Source organism: Fundulus heteroclitus, chromosome 5 (assembly GCF_011125445.2).
Source record: "Fundulus heteroclitus isolate FHET01 chromosome 5, MU-UCD_Fhet_4.1, whole genome shotgun sequence".
Lineage (NCBI taxonomy): Eukaryota > Metazoa > Chordata > Actinopteri > Cyprinodontiformes > Fundulidae > Fundulus > Fundulus heteroclitus.
In genome coordinates, this window is record NC_046365.1 from 17,531,960 (window position 1) to 17,551,430 (window position 19,471).

The window sequence follows — 19,471 nt, forward strand, 5'->3', positions numbered from 1 at the left end:
CATTTGAACACACGTGCCATTCAGTGTTTTTAAAGCAGCCACTATTTAGCACGTTGTATGAATTTTGAATCGTGAGTGGCTGGATTGTGCCATTGTGAGACTGGCTGGATGTGATAATGGGGTAATTCACAGCGACAGGTGAAGTACTCTGTTCCTCTTGGCTGTTTGCTTCGCTAAATGTAGCCGCCATCCTCTGACCCCAATGGGACATGACATTTGGATCCTCCCTGTCCCTTCTCCTCAGAGCCTCATCTCCCGTACCAAACACTTGGCTCACTCGCCAACATGTTCTTTGTGTTAGCGCACACTGAGGTCGCAGTCTGGAGTTGTTGGTGTTTTTGTCATCTTAAGACGCTATGTGATAACTTCAATGCTCGCCTGTAGGTATGCGGACGGAGGAAGCAGTGTGCTACATATCTGACTGATGGGTGAATAGATGATGAATGGAGGGGGTGATGGATGAGTGTAAAGATTCAAAAACGAGTTGTTCACACATAGGACAGGTGGATAAGAGCCTCTAAAGTGATAAAGTGCATTAACAGGTTTTCTTTTATACTGATGACATTTTATCTTTGATGTACCAGTGGATTAAAGGACAAATAGATCATTATTGGATCTCATGACCTTGTACATCTTACAACTTGAATGTTTTTTTTCACACAGCTTAAAATGTTTCCACGTTACTTTTATTGTTAAACCACAAACTTCAATGTGTTTTTTTGGGCATTTTATGTGATAGACCACCACAAAGTAAAACACAGTTGAGAAGTGAAAAAAGAAAAAAGCTCAAGCAGGTGACTGGGTCTGCAAATTAGCTGGTAGCTGAAGGATAGAGGGCTCTGAATATGTGCTCTCCCTGATCAAATGATCTTAAATGCATTAATGAAGGAATATCATGTACGGTTTTCAAAGTGTTTTCACAAATAGAATCCTGAAAGTGTGGTATGCATTATTAGTTTAGTTTAATCTGTTACCCATAAATTCGTATTTGTCGGATCATGGGGGGAAGCACTCAGCAGAGACTCCCAGACTTCTCTCTCCCCAGACACGTCCTTCAGCTCCTCTGGAGGAAGCCCCGGACATTCCCCGGTCAGCTGAGAGACAAAAGCCCGTTTTACACTGGCTTGGTTTGGCTGGGCTAAGCTCGGCTGAAATTTAATATTATCAGTAATAATTGCTTGAAATATATCACCCTCTTTGGAATGAATCTATGAAATAAATCAGTTTCATGTTTTGTATTGAATTACTGAAATATACTACCTTTTAAGACCTGTCTTTTTCTGGCCCTGATCAGGGGTAGGGTCGATCAGAGTGGAATAGAGCTAAGTTGTGTGGTGAAGAGACTGCTATTCACTGACTGAACCAGGGGCGAGGAGAAATCAGGTTTCCTCCGAGGACGTGCGGGGAAAAGTTAAGCTGAAGAGCTTTGCAGCAATCCCTCATACTGAACAAGCATGAAGTGACAGTGGAGAGGAAAACTCCCCTTTAACAGGGAGGAAAACCTCCAGCAGAACCAGGCTCAGTGTGAACGGCCATCTGCCTCGACCGACTGGGGGTTACAGAAGACAGAGCAGAGACACAAAAAGCACACATTGATCAGGAATCCTTTCTATGAAAAAAAAAACGAAAATCATTTCACTGCAGTCAAAACTCTGCAGTTTTGTGCTTTTAAAGTCCTTATCGACGTTCTCGTCATGGCTGAGGCAAACATTTCCTCAGAAAGTCCTACATTTTAAACTCCACGAGGCAAACTTTGGAGCAGATCAGACAGTCTCATCTCCCCTCTCCGCTTCTGTTGGACAGAGGAGATGAGATGCCTCCCTCCTGAGGGAGGAGCAGCAGCTCTACTCCAAACATCTCCCAGATGGCCCGAGCTCCTCACCGTATCTCTCTGTTAGTCTATCATAATAAAATACATCGTCGTTTGTGATTTTAATGGGACGAAATGTGGTAATAGGCGCGTGAATAGTTTTTTTGCAAAGCACTGAACAGATTAGCGATGTGCCCCATGACCTTGTGTGGTGGTATTTCTATGTACATCTGTATTCACTGGGCTCACCTTCCTGCCCTGGTATTAGTCCCAGAGCATCAGATCGGTTTTAAATGGACCGAACTCACAAACTGAGCACTCTCTAAATGGCACCCATGTTGTGTAATATTTTTGAATATATTCCGGTTGGGATTTGTTGGCTGCATCATTAAATCTGCATCTTTTAAAGATAGCTTTTGGAGTTTCATCCTTCAGTGAGAGCTCACTTTAACTGGTCAGGATACTGTGTCAGTAACATAATGTTGTGTATGAGTCCCATCCCTAACCCCCACACAGTGTTATACCGGAGAAAGGTTTGTGCAGCAGTTCTCTGTGGTTCACATTGAGATGGGTTGTTTTTTATCATTCAAACTCAGCAATCTGCTTTTTACTTAAAATGCACCCTAAAAGCTTTACCGTTTTTCCTCCATAGTTCCATTTCATACAGGGGGAACACCAGAAATTAGTCAGTTAACGACACAAATGTTGTTAGACTACCATTTATGTTCTATTGTGTCTGCCAGTGCACTACTTTTGATTTAGTGGGATAACGTCACAAAGTGTGGTCATGTGTTCAACTAAAAATCCAAACTATTTCAATATCTCCAGAGTAACATGACTTTCTTTCTTGGCAGTGTTTCATCATGTTCTCAGGCTGCCACTGACGTTACTCAGGATTGTTTCTGACAGACTGAGCCTTCACATGCTAGTGCCTCCAAGTAAATGACAACTTATTACATTACTGTCCTAACTACAGAGAGCTGCTGCTGATGGTTGAGCGACAGGAGAAGTAACACCAATTTCAGTTTTATGAATAAGTCACTTTCTCCCATATGTTGATACATATTTTATTAATGCGTGACAGAACAACAGAAAGTAGTGTTAGATTTGATATTAAAAGTTGTTTCCCTAAATTAGACAGACATTTTCACTTTTAATGACTTCTGCAGTCTCAGAATTCATCAAACCCTTCATGACAAGTATCTTTAGCAATTAGTAAAGACAACCTTTGCTGTTGTGACATATTACAAATGCTAGTCAGACACCAGAGCTTCTGCCCGAGTTTTTGACAAATCTAATCCCATTCCTCACAAACTGTGGCCTCCAGGTCATTAATGTTCTTCAGTTTGTGGCCTGTAGCTGCTACATTAAGATCCTATCTGGTTCTCAGTAGAGTTCAAGTCAAACCACTATCATTGTCTTGTTTCGAGGTCTAATGATGCCCAGTCTTCAGCTTTCTCACAGATGGCGGGATACTTTGTTTTAGGATTTACTGATAATCGATTAAATCCATTTTTCCCCCAATTGTTAAAAAAAAGGTTTCCAATACCAGAGGACATAAAGCGGCCCCATAGCATTACTGAGCCTCTGCCGTGCTTCGCTGACAGGGTGTTCTTTTCAGGAAAAGCTGCAGAGACACTGCTGATCCACATGCCTGCAGTGTTCCAGTTTTGATTCATGGCTCTGCGGAACAGAATCCCAAAAATATCTTTGTCTTATTTGAATGGTTGTTAGGGTTCCTTTAACTATAACCTTGCAAATTATGCTTCGGGCTGTATATTTGACGTTCTATGATTTTATGAGGTTCTGTGCCAGTAGCTCACTCTGGTTGCTTACAAAGATTTTCTGATTAAGTCTATTTGTTAGTAAACAAAGTGCTCTTGTGCACATTTACCATAAAAAGACCCCTTGACACAATGAGTGAACAGGGAGAAGCAATGGAGCTCACAGAGATATATGCAGCGTTATAATTATGTTATAATTCAATCATACATATGTGTTTATTCTTACTTATGAAAGGTGATGCCAGTAGATCTGGTTTGTACGGCAAACCGGCTGGTACAAATCCACTCAGCACATGAATGAGACATCTTCTCCGAATCTCTCCATTATGACACATCCAACATGGTGGCAACGTCGACGTGCGATTCAGCGCCCAACGAGGCGTCTACATATTTACGTCTGTGATAGAGCCGAGCAACTCAGCAACGTCCAGCAGAGGAGCGCAAAACAAGAGGTTAAGTAACTCTAACCCTGTAGATCAGGTTGGTCTTCGACTACGCTAAGCTATAACTTTACTGCGAGACATTGCAGGACTCTGACAGCAGCTGCATCAATGGCCACCATCTTGCTTTCAGATAGTTCTGTGGTACTGCCAGGCTGGCAGATGGCACAACAATGTTTATGTCTGCTGATTGCACCAGGTGAAAAGTTATTTTCAGGCTCAAAAAGGACAAAGCAAGGTTTGGCTTGTCTTGTTGATGAATTTGACTCAGCCCCTTCAAGGTACATTCTTTGGTAACTTTTTTGTTTTACTTTCCCTTTTTGTACAAGGCAACAATCTCTTCACTGAACCGTTTGGTCAATTTTCTGGACTTAGTCATATTTCTAACGTGCAATGAAACATCGACATCTGCAGTCGGTGTATTTGAGGCGTTCTACCTCAAGCGCTTCTGACGCAGCTAATGAAGCCTTTGATTGGTTGCTTCTGGTGTGACTGACATACCTCGCCGTCTGAAGCGTGCCGTGACGGAGACTTCTATTCAAGGACTGCGGCAGTCACTGTAGGATTTAGTGTTGAATTTGGATAAATTAATTCTAACATTAAGCTTTCTTAATCATCTCGGCTGTTTTTTGTGTAAGTTTTGTATCGCACGCACAAGAACACCTTAGCATTTAGCCAATTAGCCCAATTTAGAATGGGAGGTGGAACAGCATTAGGTAAAACTGTACATTCATTGGGCTGAGCAGATGATTTTTCCCAGTATATTCAAAATGAATTTAGACTCTTACAGGGACACTTTTCTGGATTCCAGCCCTGCTGACTTTGATTGCCTAATTCCTCGGAGATCACTCTGAGACTCTGGCTGCCACAGGCGTTGACAAGATGTGGAGAAATGTCGCCAGCCATCATGAAGCCAAACGTCCCAATCAATCAGTCTTCCAGCTCTTCTCTGTATGTGTTTGAATGTGTTTTGGTGTGTGTATGTGTGTGTGTGTGTGTCTTCCAGGTCGACATATGAGGAGGACAGGTAGGGAGACCCTAAGAGCTTCGTCTTCCACATTCATCAATTACGGCACGGAGGAAGGTTGTGTCTGTCAGGGGGGGGAGCAGATGGTGTGCGTGTCTCGCTCTGTGTGCGTGAGAGTGAGTGAGACAGGGGGAAGGTGTTAGTCAGAAACAGAGAGAGGTGATGACAGAGACGGAGAAAGAAACGTATGAGATAGAGATGTACAGATGTGTGAGGGAGATACGTACAGGTGTGCTACACAGAGAGAAGCCCGGCGCGCTGCGTGATGGCTGCAGGATAACTAATCAATCTATAGCTGCCTCCCGGAGCGGGAGGGAGGAACAGTCTGACAAGATTAGCGCAGAGAGAGAGAGAGAGAGATCATGTCATTTTGGTACACTGCTGCTTCCTTGCTTCTCTTTCAGTCAGCGTCCTCCTCATACACCAGCCCATAGACACACATTTCACTGTGTTCGGTGGGATTTCTTCAGAAAGGTAAATGCCACTCGCCTTTAATGACTCCTACACCCACAGAGTCTCCAAGTTACTCAAATTACTTGAGCACTTTACATCGTCTAAAACTTGGCAGCTCACTTAGCTTGTTGAATGAGCGAATGAAGTGCACATTGCAAAAAGGTTCCGATAGTTTTCGGTGACGGGGTTTTGACAACACAGACCCAGAAGCCCATTTTTCTCTTCCGGTGAACTTTCAGAACTTTAGAAACATACTTTTCACCCAATTGTTGCCCGTGCAAATCTCGCTGCTTCTTTCCATAGAGGAGATTTTTTTTTTTTTCGTCTTCTTCTTCCCTTCTCTTCCTTTCTCGTCTCCCTCCTGCTCTTAACTGTGTACCAGCGGTTCTAGGAGCTGTCATATTGCATCAGCGCTCTGCTGATTACTTCCACCTTGTCTCCCTCGTCAGGAAATGATTCTGACACGCATTCACACCCAGCTTTCCCTGCATCAATATGCGTGCGATGGAAAAGCTGCAGACAGTAAATAAATAATGAAAGGCGAGGCAGGGAGGAGGGGCGGTTCTGTGTGACATTTTCTTTATCCGTCTCTTTCTCTGTCCACGGCACGGGCATGGGAAAGCGGCATGTGTAATTGCGTGTAAGCGTGAGCGCTGACAAGTATCTGCATCCTGAAAGTTGGAAACAGAAGATTCAAACTTGAATCTTCAAAAAAAAAAGATTTTACTTTTCCGATGAGCTGATCAAACTGCATAGACCTTAAGGTGGGGTTAGAACTGAAATCGGACCAAAATATGCATGAATTTTGTTTTAAATAAAGTGTCACTGGACAGTTTCCCTCTTTTATTAAGTCCTGAAGGCCAGCCTAAACTTTCCCACTCTACGCATTTAATACGTTATTCATTTGCGTGAAATATGTGCTGTTCGTTCAGCGCTGAGCATCCCAACTGAGAACCCCTACAAAGAAACATGGTGGTGGCTGGATCATGCCGTGGGATGCTTTCCTTCAGCTGGGGTTTTGAAGTTGGTCAGAGTTGACAGAAGGATGGATGGAGATAAATACGAGGCTATTCTGGAAGAAAGGAACTCAGACTGGGATGGAGGCTCGCTCGCCTTCCAGCAGGACCACCACCTTTAAAATGCAGCCAGAGCTACAAAGGAGCGGTTTAGATTGAAGCACATTCATGTCTTAGAGCGGTCCAGTCAAAATCCAGAGCTTAGTCTTACTGTTGATGACTGAATTACTTTTTAAAAGTGTTCTTAAGCACAGATACATCTAAAAGCTGAAGGACTCTAGCCCTTGAGGACTGGAGTTTGACCCCAGGGATCTGAAACATTAAAAAGTCTCACAACAAGCAAAACCAGATGGAACCCATAAAGAGGCGAACACCTGACGCTATAACACACGGCTGGTCTTTGCAGAAGTCTCATAGCTGTTTAGAGGCTCCTGTGCTTGGATAATAAGCCGTAAATGCTGCATTTGGCCGCACGTCTAAAAGCTACAGGTTCTGTTTGTTCTATTTAATTTGTCATTACTCATAGATATTGCTTTACTTTTATTTAAAAAGAGGCGATGCACATTTATTAACGTGAGCACTTCAATCTATCGTGTAAATGTGTCAGATTTATCCATGAATTCTAATTTTAACCTCCTTTCTCTGGCAAGTTGACTGTTTAACAACAAACTATAAAATTAAATGGGAGGTATACAAAACCAAGAAAATCTATTAATATTTTTACTTTCAATATTAGAAATCAGGAAGAGGCTAGTTTGACCTTCAGTTTACAGATTTATTTCTACCAGAGTCCCCTTCCTTTCAGAAATCACAATCGTTTTTGAGACGCATTTAGCTCCAACAACAATTGCGATCGTGAATCACGTTTGAGCAAGAATCTCACTGCCCTTCAACATCAGCGTAAAATAATACAGCTGTGTTGAATCCACCCACGGGCTGTTAGGATTTTAGGTCTTCAACTGGACACTACCAAGAAGTTTGAAGTGAGTGAATATAGTCTGTGAAGATATTTCCACAAATAGTTCCCTTACCTCAAGAGAGCCCCAGGGGTTTGTGTAAAAGTCTGGAATTCTCTAATTACCTAATTTTAGGTAAAGAAAATAAAATAAAATGTTTATACTATGAGATAAAATGGTGAACCTTGTATTTTGTGACAGGCTGTCATTTGTGCATCAGAGGATGTTTCTGACCAGTGCTGTGTTTTTCCTGGTCTGATTTGGCGGATCCGTTTAGCCCGTCAGCCTCGTGTAATTCCTCGTACGGATACGGATGTCGCTCGGCTGAGAAAGCAGCGACAGACGTAACAAAGGACTTTTGTTGCACTGTTGCGCTACTATCTAACAGCAATATCACGTCATTCTACTACAGGTAAGGGAACAATAACTGATCGTTTGCTTCAACAACGACCAGACAAGATTGGGCAAAAGTTGGAAAGCATATTACCGTATTTATGCACTGACTTTTTCAGAAGATCAGAAACGAGGAAGAAAACTGATTATAGAATAACTGTTTAACCCTGAGTTTTGTTTCTGTTGAATTTCTTTTTAGTTTTTGAATTCAGCCTTTTTGGTTAGATCAGTAATAGACCGAGCTGTGACATAGATCAGCCACTTAATTTTACAACGGTTAAAAAAATTAACCGTCTAGGACATAAAAATATGAAAGATAAGGGAAGTTGCATTAACTTTGTAACATGTATTTTAAACTAATATGAATGGTGAAATTTAATATTATTGCTTGAATGTAAAGTTAGAGCCTTGTAACGTCTACCACAGTTTAGGAGACCGATATTATATTTGATCTACTTTGTTTAGCACAGTTGACTACGCTCATAATTTTGCTTTGGAGTGAGGGATTACAGTTGACATTTTGGTTTTGCCTCCTAATAACATGATAATCTCACCATTTAATTAGCCTTTCACCATCTGTGTGACTCTCAGACTAAAAGTAGTGCAGACATAAAGGCACTTTAAATGACATTAGCTCTAACCCTAACCCTACAGGAATGAGATGGCTCCTGGTACCAGAACGGAAATATGCATTTATCCTTGAGAAATCCCAAAGATTCACTTAATAGTTAAAGTTTTTAAATAAATTGTGTTTCTGTGATGGCTTTATGGGTTTAATACTTATTTCCTTTATTTTTTTTGTGTGTTGAGGTTTTTGTTGCAAAAATATTCTTTGCCTCAGCTACACACGCATACTGCTAATGACGCTCAAACTATTACAACCAATGCAATTAATATTAACAGTAAAATAATCAAAACTTTACATGTTTAGACTTTTAAAACCATCCTTAAACAAGAAATGGGAAGTGGGGTTTAGATGGATTACAGAAGAAAAAAACCCCACATTAATCCACATTGTAAATGACACCGTTGATGTTAAAAACTAATTTAGCAGTCGTACCAATTTCATTAATTTAATTTCATTCAGGCACAGGTTATAACACCCAGCTCATCACATATCATTGCTTTGTCAGAACCCCTTGGCATGCATTGAAAACCCCAGAGTGCTTGATTTACCGTCCTCCCACCTGCATTTCTCTGCAGGATCTGACATCCATTCAGAAATCCCAAAACTCTGACATCCCTGTCATGCAACCACTGTTCCTTCCATCTAATGTCAAGTCTCCCTGCATCTATATCTATGTTTATTTTGAAATAATTACAATTCAAAAATAGCTTTCAAAAGAATGCACTTGGAAATGTGACAAGCTACATACATTATTTTCTTTGCCTAAATTATTTCCGGTATTTTGAGCAGGCAAATTTACTGGAATTCATTTAAAGGAAGTAAAGATTTCTCAGTGGGCATGGGTGGCCTGTTATTTACCCCACAAGGCCTCTGTGATTGTTGATGACGGCCAGTCCATTGGATGAATGCAGTTTTTCAGATAACGTTTTTTTTTTTAAATACACTTTTATTTTTCTGATGACTCTTTTACAATTCATGAAACAAAACAATGATCTGTTCATGGATTTTCCTCCGTGGGTGTTTGTGAAGGAGCCGACATGCAGTGCAAGTTTTTGGTGCTGTCCCTATCATATTAGAGGTTGTTCACACAATCCATCCTAAAGCAACGCTGCCAGGAATAAATTAAAAAAATATTATAGAGACTCTAAGAAATTATTTTAACAGTTTATCATAGTTCTAGACTGTTTGTAAATTGGTATTAGAAACCATTCTGAGGCTAGGATCAGTATGGTGTAACATTTATAATACATTTGAAGCATTGTAACAAAGTTATAGACTTCGAGGGTCAGTAAAAACTACAAATTTTGGCATATTCATCCCCCTAAGGGTATGTCTCCAATTAACTTTGCACATCTTCTATAAACTGACATTTTTGCCCATTTTTCTTTATACCAAATGAGAACAAACTAAGTCGGACTGAACTGAAGGCATCTGTGGTCAATAATTTTCATGTTCTGACAGATTCTCTATTGGATTTAGCTCTGGGCTTTGACTGGACCAGTCCCACAGATAATCTGCTTTGATCTAAACCATTCCATTGTAGTTCTGATTGTTTGATTAGTGTATTTATCCAGCTAAGAGGTGAACCTCCTCCACTGTCTCTGTTTTTTTTTTTTTTTTGCAGCTTCTTACAGGTTCTCTTCCAGGATTCTCATCCTTTTAACTCTGTACTTTGTCTGAATGACTTCCCTCTCCCTGCATACGAAATGCATCCCCAAAACATGATCCTGCCACCACCATGTGGGGGGGTCGTGGGGGTCCTGTGTTCAGGGTGACGGGGCAGTGTCAGGTTTCTGCCGCTCACAGCACTTTGCATGTAGGCCAAACAGTCAAACTGTGGCTTCATTTGACCACAGCACCTCCCAGGCTTACTGGGGAATGGTGGCCTAGAGGCTAGGGAGCCAAGCATTTGTGTCTTAGAGAGGTCGCTGGTTCAAGACTCACTCTGGGACCCTTGACTGCAGATTGCTCCCCAGGTGCCACTTGGCAGGGTAGCACACTGCTCACCAAGGGACGGTTTAAAAGCAGAGACAAACTTCCCCTCTGTTTGACTATAAATGGAAATATGCATTTGTTCAAAAAGGGACTTCTTAAAGCTTTTTTTTCCAATATTGGCCTTTTCCATGGAGGCCACAATTGTTGTGATAGCAACATGTTCACCCACCTGAGCTGTAGGTGTCTGCAGCTACTCCAGAGTAGTCATGGCTTTCTTTACAGCTTCTCCTGGAAATGCTCGTGAATTTAGGTGGCCTGGGTGGGTTTGTAGACATGCCACACACTCTATGTTCAGAAAATGATTGGAGCAGAGCTCGGTGAGATGTTTAAAGCTTGGGATGTTTTATTACATAAATTATGTGCTGCTTTATCCCCAACGCCCTCTGCTGTGCTCCTTGATCCTCACGATGCCGTCTGTTCCTCAACGTTCCCCTAGCAAACCTCTGAGGTCTTCACAGAACAGCCGGATTCATGTTGAGATTAAATTACACACAGGTGGGATCTATTTAGTACATGGTTACACAGGATTTTATTTAGGGGTGTCAGGAAAAATGATGGGCCAGATACAAATGCATGCTACACTTGTTTTATTTTAATTTTAAAAGTTGTTTGAAAATCATGTATGGTTGCCCTTCTGCTTCACAATTATACGCTACTTTAGGTCGATCTGTCAGGTAAAATCCCAACGACATGCTGTGGCGTTTGTGGCTGGAACCTGACAAAATGCGAAAAGGTTAAAGGGGTACCCAGAAGTTTGCAAGGCACTGCACTTTAAAACAGCTGCAACATTGCACTTTTACATTCCTTGTTGTAAACTTGTATTAAACATTAAAGGACCAATCTAAACAATCTTTGAATAATTTACAGGTCATATGTATTAATTAAGGAAAAACACTGCTTAAATATGGCTGAGGATGATAACGCCGTGTGTCGTTAATTCACAGAACCGTTCTGAGGACTGAGACCTCGTTACGTAGTCTCACCACTACGCCAAGTCGCTTGCACCCGTCTACCCTCTGCATCTCTACCTCTCCGCCCTGTCAAACCAAGAAACTGAAGATTACCTCTGGGGCCCGAGGACTTAAAAAAAAAAAAAAAAAAAAAAAAAAATCCCAGTTTCAGAGCGAGGAGTGGGAGGTGAGGGAGGGATTAGAGAGGAGCTGTCTCTGATGTTATTTAATCTCGGAGGCCAGGGAGCGAGCCAGCCAGAGCACTCCTGATGCACATTATCAGCCTCTGATGACCAGCCAGGAAGATTGGGTGCCTCAGATGCTACATCGCAGCCAAGCGCCGCCGCGGCAGAGCACTTCGAGCTGTCTTCCTGTCCAGCTCTAACCAGTCGGCAGCTCAATTTGGCTGATGGCAAGCGTGCTCAGTCAGGGGAGAAGTCGGTCCCGGATGATTTCCTCCTTCTTTGCTCGCCTCTCCTCGGCGCTGACACCCCTCCCCACCTCAGCCATCGTCCAAATGTGTGTCCTGCCTTTCCCTCCGACTGCTGCCCCCCTCCCCCCCCAGCATTATTACACCCCCTCATTTCCCCTGATACTGAAACACCCAGCCATCACTCAGTTGCTCACGTTATCTCAGGAGCCTGTCTTGCTTCACCCTCCCACCTCACCAGCCACCCTCCTCTTTGCTTCCTGGCATCCCTCCATCCCAAAGCACCCCCCCCTCCCCAGAGCATTCCTGCATGACAAACCACACGGGATTTCACAAGTCCTTTAAAGTCTGCTGCCTCTGGGAACCGCTCGTCTTCATGCAACATTTTAGTATTCGAAGGAATACGTGACTGGGGAGGCAACCGGCGCCGTTATATTTCTACTGTCTCCTTCTGATTGTTATTGTTGGGCATGCTTTCCAGCAGCTCAGAAAGTCCCCATCAGGGCGATCATTGATGGTCGTTTTTTTCCTCGTCTATTAAACCCGTGTTTCTATGGATCAATTATTTTCTGTCCAGATGAACATCTTTTTGTACTGAAGCTCTTTTTTTTATTTTTAAACACATAAAAGCATCACAACAACAATATACAAATCCTTAGTAATCTTTAAAACCAAAACACATTTACACATGCAACAATTGGGTTTAAGACAGTGAGTAACTTATTAAATAATTTTGTTTTTTTTTGGAATGTTTTGACGCCACTATGCAGTCTGCTGTTTTGCTCTCCTAAAGGAAAGTCCAGACCGTCCTTTAGCTTCAGAGCAAAATCTGTCTACTGTTCAACATTTAATTCCAGATTCCCCACCATAGTTTACAATACTTCACTGGGGTTTTTCTTCCAGCTTTTAAGACAACCCTCGGCGACCCCAAACAAAAACGGTGATCTTCAGTCAGCATTTAGACATCGGGTGCAGATACTCCAAGCTGACGTGCAGCTCACTAACGCAAGACAATGTGCCCTGTTCTGGAGTGTGTCCGCACAAGCTCAGTAGGTCCCCCTTTCTTGCTGCCATCATCATACCAGAATCAATGCTTTTACCATTTCACACCAAAAACTGCTGGTTTATTTCGTTACTCAAATGTTGGGTTGATGCTGTTGAGACACAAGTTGGGTGATTTTTATGGAAACACCGGATCAGACATTGTGACCAAAATTTGTTGGGTCGGTGAAGAGTCTGGGTATGGGTGTGGAATGATGTATTAAGATTTAAAAAAAATTTGGATAGAAACTTCCCCACATATTGTTTCTATAATTTAATAAAATGGCAAAAAAGTAACTGAGTCAGGGTTACCGTAGCTTTTGGTACAGATTGCAGAGTAATGCGGCGCTGTTCCTCCACCACCTGCTGCTACTGCACTTTTCCTTTGCTAAAAAGTGAAACATATTCAGCGTTTTGGAGAGATTTCTGGTGACGATAAAGCAACTGAATTGGAAATGAATAGACCACTGTCCACCGTTATTGAGAAACGGCAAACCTAAAATTAATTATTTAGCATTTTTATTTTGTGCAAATAACTTTAAACACTGATGCAGTGGTGTTGTTTACTGAAGATTGCCATAAACTCATATCAGCCCATACTTAGAAGATAGTAGAAGGAGCCTTACCATTCTTCCCAGACCACCATTTTAAACAATGCAACCACCTTTTTTAAACCTCTTTGAGAGGATGAAATTAGAAGTGGTAACATGATACCAGTATGCTTAATACTTTGTCAAGTTCAAGTTTTTATTCACATCAGATAACGCTAACATTTTAGCCAGGGTTACACTTTGACAGAACAATTTAACATAAACAGGCCAAAAAGTTATACGTTTTATTGAAATTGTGATTTAACATGAACCTAGTTTTTAGATGCATTACCTTAACATTGAATTTAAATGGGAAGTTTTAACCAATGCCGTACTGAGAAGAACAGTGTTTAATTTTGTTTTATAGAGAGTGGAGCACAAGTTTTTATTTATTTATTAATTTTTTACTGGTTAAAGTTTTACGTGTAACGTTTTGTGTTTTTTGCCAGGTCTCCCTTGAACAAGAGATTGTTAATGGTGACTATCCTGGTTAAATAAAGTTTTAATAATAATTAGCATGTAGTTAGCATACTCCTTTGCGACGTAGTTAGCTCAAGCTAGTGCTGGCTGAGTTCAACACGTTAAACATTAAAAATAGTTTTTTTATCTAAGATGTTTCTTTAGCCTGGAAGTAAAACTTAAGTGTTGGAGCAGTCCAGACAAAGTCCTAATTTGAATCTTAACGTGAACCTGTAGAGGGAGCTAAAGATTAGGGTGATGGCAAAGAGGCCCTCTAACTTCAAAGACTTGAAACGGATCGCCAACAAATCAAGCAAAGATAGTATTGACAATCTTCAAATAGCAGGTCAGCAATTATAGGATTTGATTACTATAATGCTAGTAAGGTTGTGCTCCAATTATTACTAGGAAGAATTTAAAAATACATTTTGAGAAGCAATTTGTAAATAAAAGCTGATAAATAACCTCCACCCATCAAGAAAAAATGTATATTGCTTCTACACTTTTTTAAGATTTTGAGAGATACATGTTTTATTTTCTTCTTAGTTGGAGAAAAATGTTTTTACATCTAAGAAGGGATGTGAATATATCGGCCTTACTTCACAGAATTTGAATCTTGCTATCCAAATAACATTTTATCTCAGAAGGTAATTAAACGACACTGTTTTGTTTTTTATCTGATCATCTTCAATACAGGATGAAACTAAAATAAAAATTGCTCACATTACCCTAAATATTACAGGTTTAATGATCTAGGTTAAAGATTGTTCTTTTCAATCCTCCCTCTGCTATCCTCAACATTAAACTTTTGTCACTTTAACCCATTCTTGGAGGGTAAAAACTAATTTCATCATCATGGGCCAGACCTATAACCCAACCTTGTTGTGTTCAATAAACCCAAGACTAGACTGGTCCATACTGGACCCAGGGCTAGGTTAGCAAAGTAACCCAAATTTAGTGTGTTTTTAATCCAGCAGTTTTTGGCGTGTAGACAGAGTTCAACCAGAATATGACTCAGTTAGGGGAATATAGTAAATGTTACAGAAATGTGAATATGGGGAATAATCAACAGAATCAGTTATTGCTCCAGAGTGACAGGTGTTTGCTTGATAATGGATCCTTGTGGCCTCTTCCGTTTGATCAGATTCAGTGTGATTGTATGATTGTCTGTTTGAGTTCTTTACACAGGGCTGGCTGTAAAAACCTACAGCCACGACACTGAAAACACATTCATAGACACCAAAATATACATAATGATACCGTCAAAAGGTACAATAATTACACAGGAGGAGAAAAAAAAAAAAGGAAATTACAGAGTTAAAACAACACCGTTATGTTTTTGTTTATCTTTGTGTCTGTCCACTTTGTCGTCTCCTTGGGTCCTCTGGGAAAAAAGGTTTGGGCCGCGCTGCGTGCCGTGTGTCCATCATGACGTGCTCCTGGCAGCGAGTCAAGAGTCCCGCCTGTCTTACTGCTACTGGTTGGAGGTCCACGGCATGCTTCTCTAAAAGAACCACCGGAAGGCTTCACCGTTGTTGACCGGCGTCCTCTATGAGAGACAAAGTGTGAAGGAAGAGGTTTTAATTTCTGGGCTCTGAGGTCAAGTGAAGGTCAAAGGATAGAAACCTTCCTGAATTTCATGCAGAACTGAAAGCAGGTTTTTCATGAATAAAACTGTTATAAATGGTGTGGGTAGAATGAGGAACCATGAAAGCACTCGAATCCCGACCACCAAACAAAGTATTTCATCAAAGAGGCAGCCAAGGTGATTACATGCACGTCCCCCCCCCCCCCCCCCCCACACACACACACACACCCAAATAATCATTACCCTGGATGAAACATTCAATACAAATTCCCATGGAGCAACAATGAGGCATTTAATTACTGCGAGCTAGAGCCGCAGTGAGGGGGAACAGAGCATCATTTCAATTTGAGCCCGCACCAGCAGCTGCCCCACCTCCTTCCCGCTAAAAACCTCCATGTCAGTGACAGCCTCGTGTCGTGAAACTCATTTAGGTCTCAGAGACGTGAAACAGCAGAGTCTGCCACCGATCCACGTGAACAATTAGCCCTTTTTTTGGGGGGGTCGGAGGTTTAGGGTTGTGCATAATCACAACGCAAATCATTTCAGTTTTAGGAGTATGACATTTTAATGCCGAGTGTCATTGGTGGCTCCTTAAAATGCTGTATATTCCTTGACTTCGTAGTGTTTGTTGTTATGTATTTGATCAGACTATTCTTTTTAGTATATTATGTTTGTGTTGTTCAGCATGTGTAAATTGCATCATAAATGTATTAAACGTTCTCAAATCACTACCAAACAAAAGTTGTGATGTTGGCAAAAAAAATAAATAAATTTTTTACATGAGTCTTATCTGCATTAATTCTGATTATATGCAAAACTCAGCTGTCAGAAAAGTGTTTCTGAGATCATGTGTTTTAAATTGTGTGTCAAAGCAAGCGTTTCCACTTTTATTTGTAGATTAAACTAAAGAACAGGCTCCGTAGATATTGGCAAGTTTAATATTATACCTATTTCCTGATTTAAAAAAAAACAACAACACAATCTCTCTCACTGAAATGGCGCGTTTTCCAGTCTTGCCAATTTTGAAGAGCGGCTGTAATAAATAGGCCTCTGTGTTACGTCATATATTCTATCCAAAGTAAACGCGAAGGCGTGACTTACCAGTTTAACGTACTACGACCCTGGGATCAGGTTGAGAGGTAATGTATAAATCTAAACTTAAAACTTAATTTGGAATGACTACAGCAGTCAGAGCACCACACTGCTTGCCATGAAGCTGGACATGGCAAGAAGAAAATGCTTAATTTGTACTTTTTAGACAAATTTTTAGGCATGCCAATGAATGTTGCAATACTTAAATTAGAAACAGTTATTTCAATTACCTTTCTCCCTAACCAAATGTACCTAAATTACAAGATGCATTTTCAAATAAATCTTTCATTGTCAAATGCAGCTGCAACAAAAGATGACTTATATAAACTGTAGAGGGCTCCATAGCCATACAATTAAATCCTATTAATGAATGCACCCCAGTAATGACTAAATAAACATGTCTTATCTGATAACGATACCTCTGACAAAACAGCTCAAATCCTCCTGGGCTACAACTCCTACTGCTTGTTAAGAGGTGAGTCCTGGCTCTCTGTGTTGGCGTCGGTTTGCTTTATACGCCGTTCTTCTAAGACACAACCTGCTACTTTCCAGTGTACCTACAGACGCCTCAAGCTCATCCCACATTTTGGTGCATACGTCCCCTTTATGTCTGTAACAACCATTTACCATATATTCACACCCCATTAAGCAATTACCATTATCCTTCCAAGTGAGTAATGGAGGAGCCCAGAACAGCAGGGGACCATCATCACCAATTTGAATCCATGGGAGAAATGAAACACCACCATATTCAGGGCGGTCAAGATGTTCTCACACATCTAATGTCGATCTTATTTTACTTTTTTTTTTTTTTTTTTACCTAATGGCAATGAGCTGATTATCACCGTGTGTCAGTGTGACTCCATTAATTTCAATCTATCACTTTCAATGTAGCGTAATATATTTTTCTGTGGTATTTTGGGCTCAGATTTTACAGCGACTGAAAAAAACAGGATGTCTCAGTGGCATGAAAAAAACCCCGTGAGGACAGTTTTTGAAATATTCCCAAAATTTTTAGAAAAAAAAAAGTATCTCGTGGACAGATTTCCTTCTCCGAAGTGACATGGTTTCATTGTTACTCTTGTTTAATATGTGCTGTAGCGGCTTAGGCGTGCGCCTAATGGGGATGTAGCAAGATCTCATGATGCAAGATCTCACGATATTGAAATATAACAAAAGTTCTTGTGAAATAAAGGTCTGTCTCTAGAAGCGCTATAGAGTGTCTGGCAGCATGTGATTTCATATGTGCATGGTCTAAGCTAATATTAACATGCTATTATATTGTATAGCATTTATATATTCTATAAGGATGAGTTCTTTAAGCTGGACACCCCTTTGTTTGCATGTATAAGACTCTTTTTTTTTTAGTTAAGAAAGGAAAAACTGTATTTGTCTACATGCTCGGTAGTGGTTTAGGACCAAACTAAGACTGCTCTGACAACACTGAATTTTCAACATTTAGGACAATGCATTTTATTTAATTACACTGATGTGAAATTTTTCTTATGTCTAAATATAATTAAGTAATAAACTACTGCAGTTAATAATCCCCCCATTTGTAGGCATTATACTTATCCATTCCCGCCTCACAATTTAGCATGTTGAACCATTAATAACTTAATAACATTCCATCCCCATATTTAATATAAACAAAGCCGTTCAGCAAAACAAGGTTTGTGGACATGCCAGTCATATTTATTGAGCAGAAAATACACTAGCATCTATACTGGGCTGAGAATCCGTTATACGGCCAGCCTGCCTTCCTGTTGGTCCAGACATATGGCGTAACTGAACCGGTGACACATGCAGAGAAGTGACGAACATTGAAACTTAAAGATCTTAGAATGTAAAACCTTCTCATTTGAATCTTTACTTTAAACATAAATAAATAAACTTTGTCAGATTGTGAGATAGGATATAAATTTGTATGTGCTGTGAGAATACAGTCAGTGGCTAACTTTTAGCAGCTGCCAACCCTGAAGTTAGCCTCTACTTTGGAGGTTTCTATCTTGGAGCTGAATTTTAGCTGAATACCTATTTTGGGTTGGAATGTCTTTTTTTTTTTTATTCCCAATCAACATATTTAGACAAAGTGGCAGACAAGATATGAACAATTAAAAGTGTTGTAAGAATACAGCAACTAGCTAACTGTTAGCCGCTACGTTACCGTCTACTTTGTAGCTTCTATTGGTGCTACATTAAAGGGCTATTTCTCAGTTCGTCTATGTATCCAAGACTGCTTTTTATAACCTCGTCATCTAAAGCAGATCACACTGAATTGGATGACTATACACTCATAGATTCTGTAAAAAACAATTTTTAACTAACAAAATCAGTGGAAATGAAACATATGGAGTCTTACTTTTTCCTAGAATATAGTTAAAATCTGGAAAGCTGAAATATGAATGAAAAGGTCTAACGTCAAAAATCAATTCCCGGTCTTTCTTAATATAGTATAATAGTATAATAGTTTCTGCCTGCCTAAGCATATTTTCTGGATCAGGTAAAATGGTGAGAAATGCGGAATTAGGAACTTATTGATATGAAAAACTTTGCCTGAGCTTTTCTTAACTTTAAAACTCTGTGCTCTCTGCTATGCGGGGACATCTCAGCCTGTCTGTACTCTAAAGTTTCCTACAAAGGTTGCTCTGAAGAGAGCAAACCGTGTTCCAGTGACTAAAGTTGTGGATGCACATCTGCACCTGCCACGATGGATCTGCGGGGGCACTTTAAGGCTTAAACCCATTTCTGTCGGCACTGTAATGCCTGGGGAGCAGAAGCAAAGCAGAGAGCGAGGCAAGCCGAGAATGTTTATCTTG

The 19,471-nt window shown here is 40.6% G+C and overlaps 1 protein-coding gene across 1 annotated transcript in view; it reads right to left on the bottom strand.

Moving 5' to 3' along the window:
* Positions 1-15,157: 15,157 nt before the first annotated feature.
* cxxc4 (CXXC finger 4) overlaps positions 15,158-19,471 on the bottom strand; it is a 42,327-nt gene continuing 38,013 nt past the window's right edge. The window contains exon 3 of the mRNA XM_012882186.3: positions 15,158-15,521. Within this exon, the coding sequence (XP_012737640.1) occupies positions 15,477-15,521 (45 nt within the window). The 3' untranslated portion in view covers positions 15,158-15,476. The remainder of the gene's footprint in view (positions 15,522-19,471) is intronic.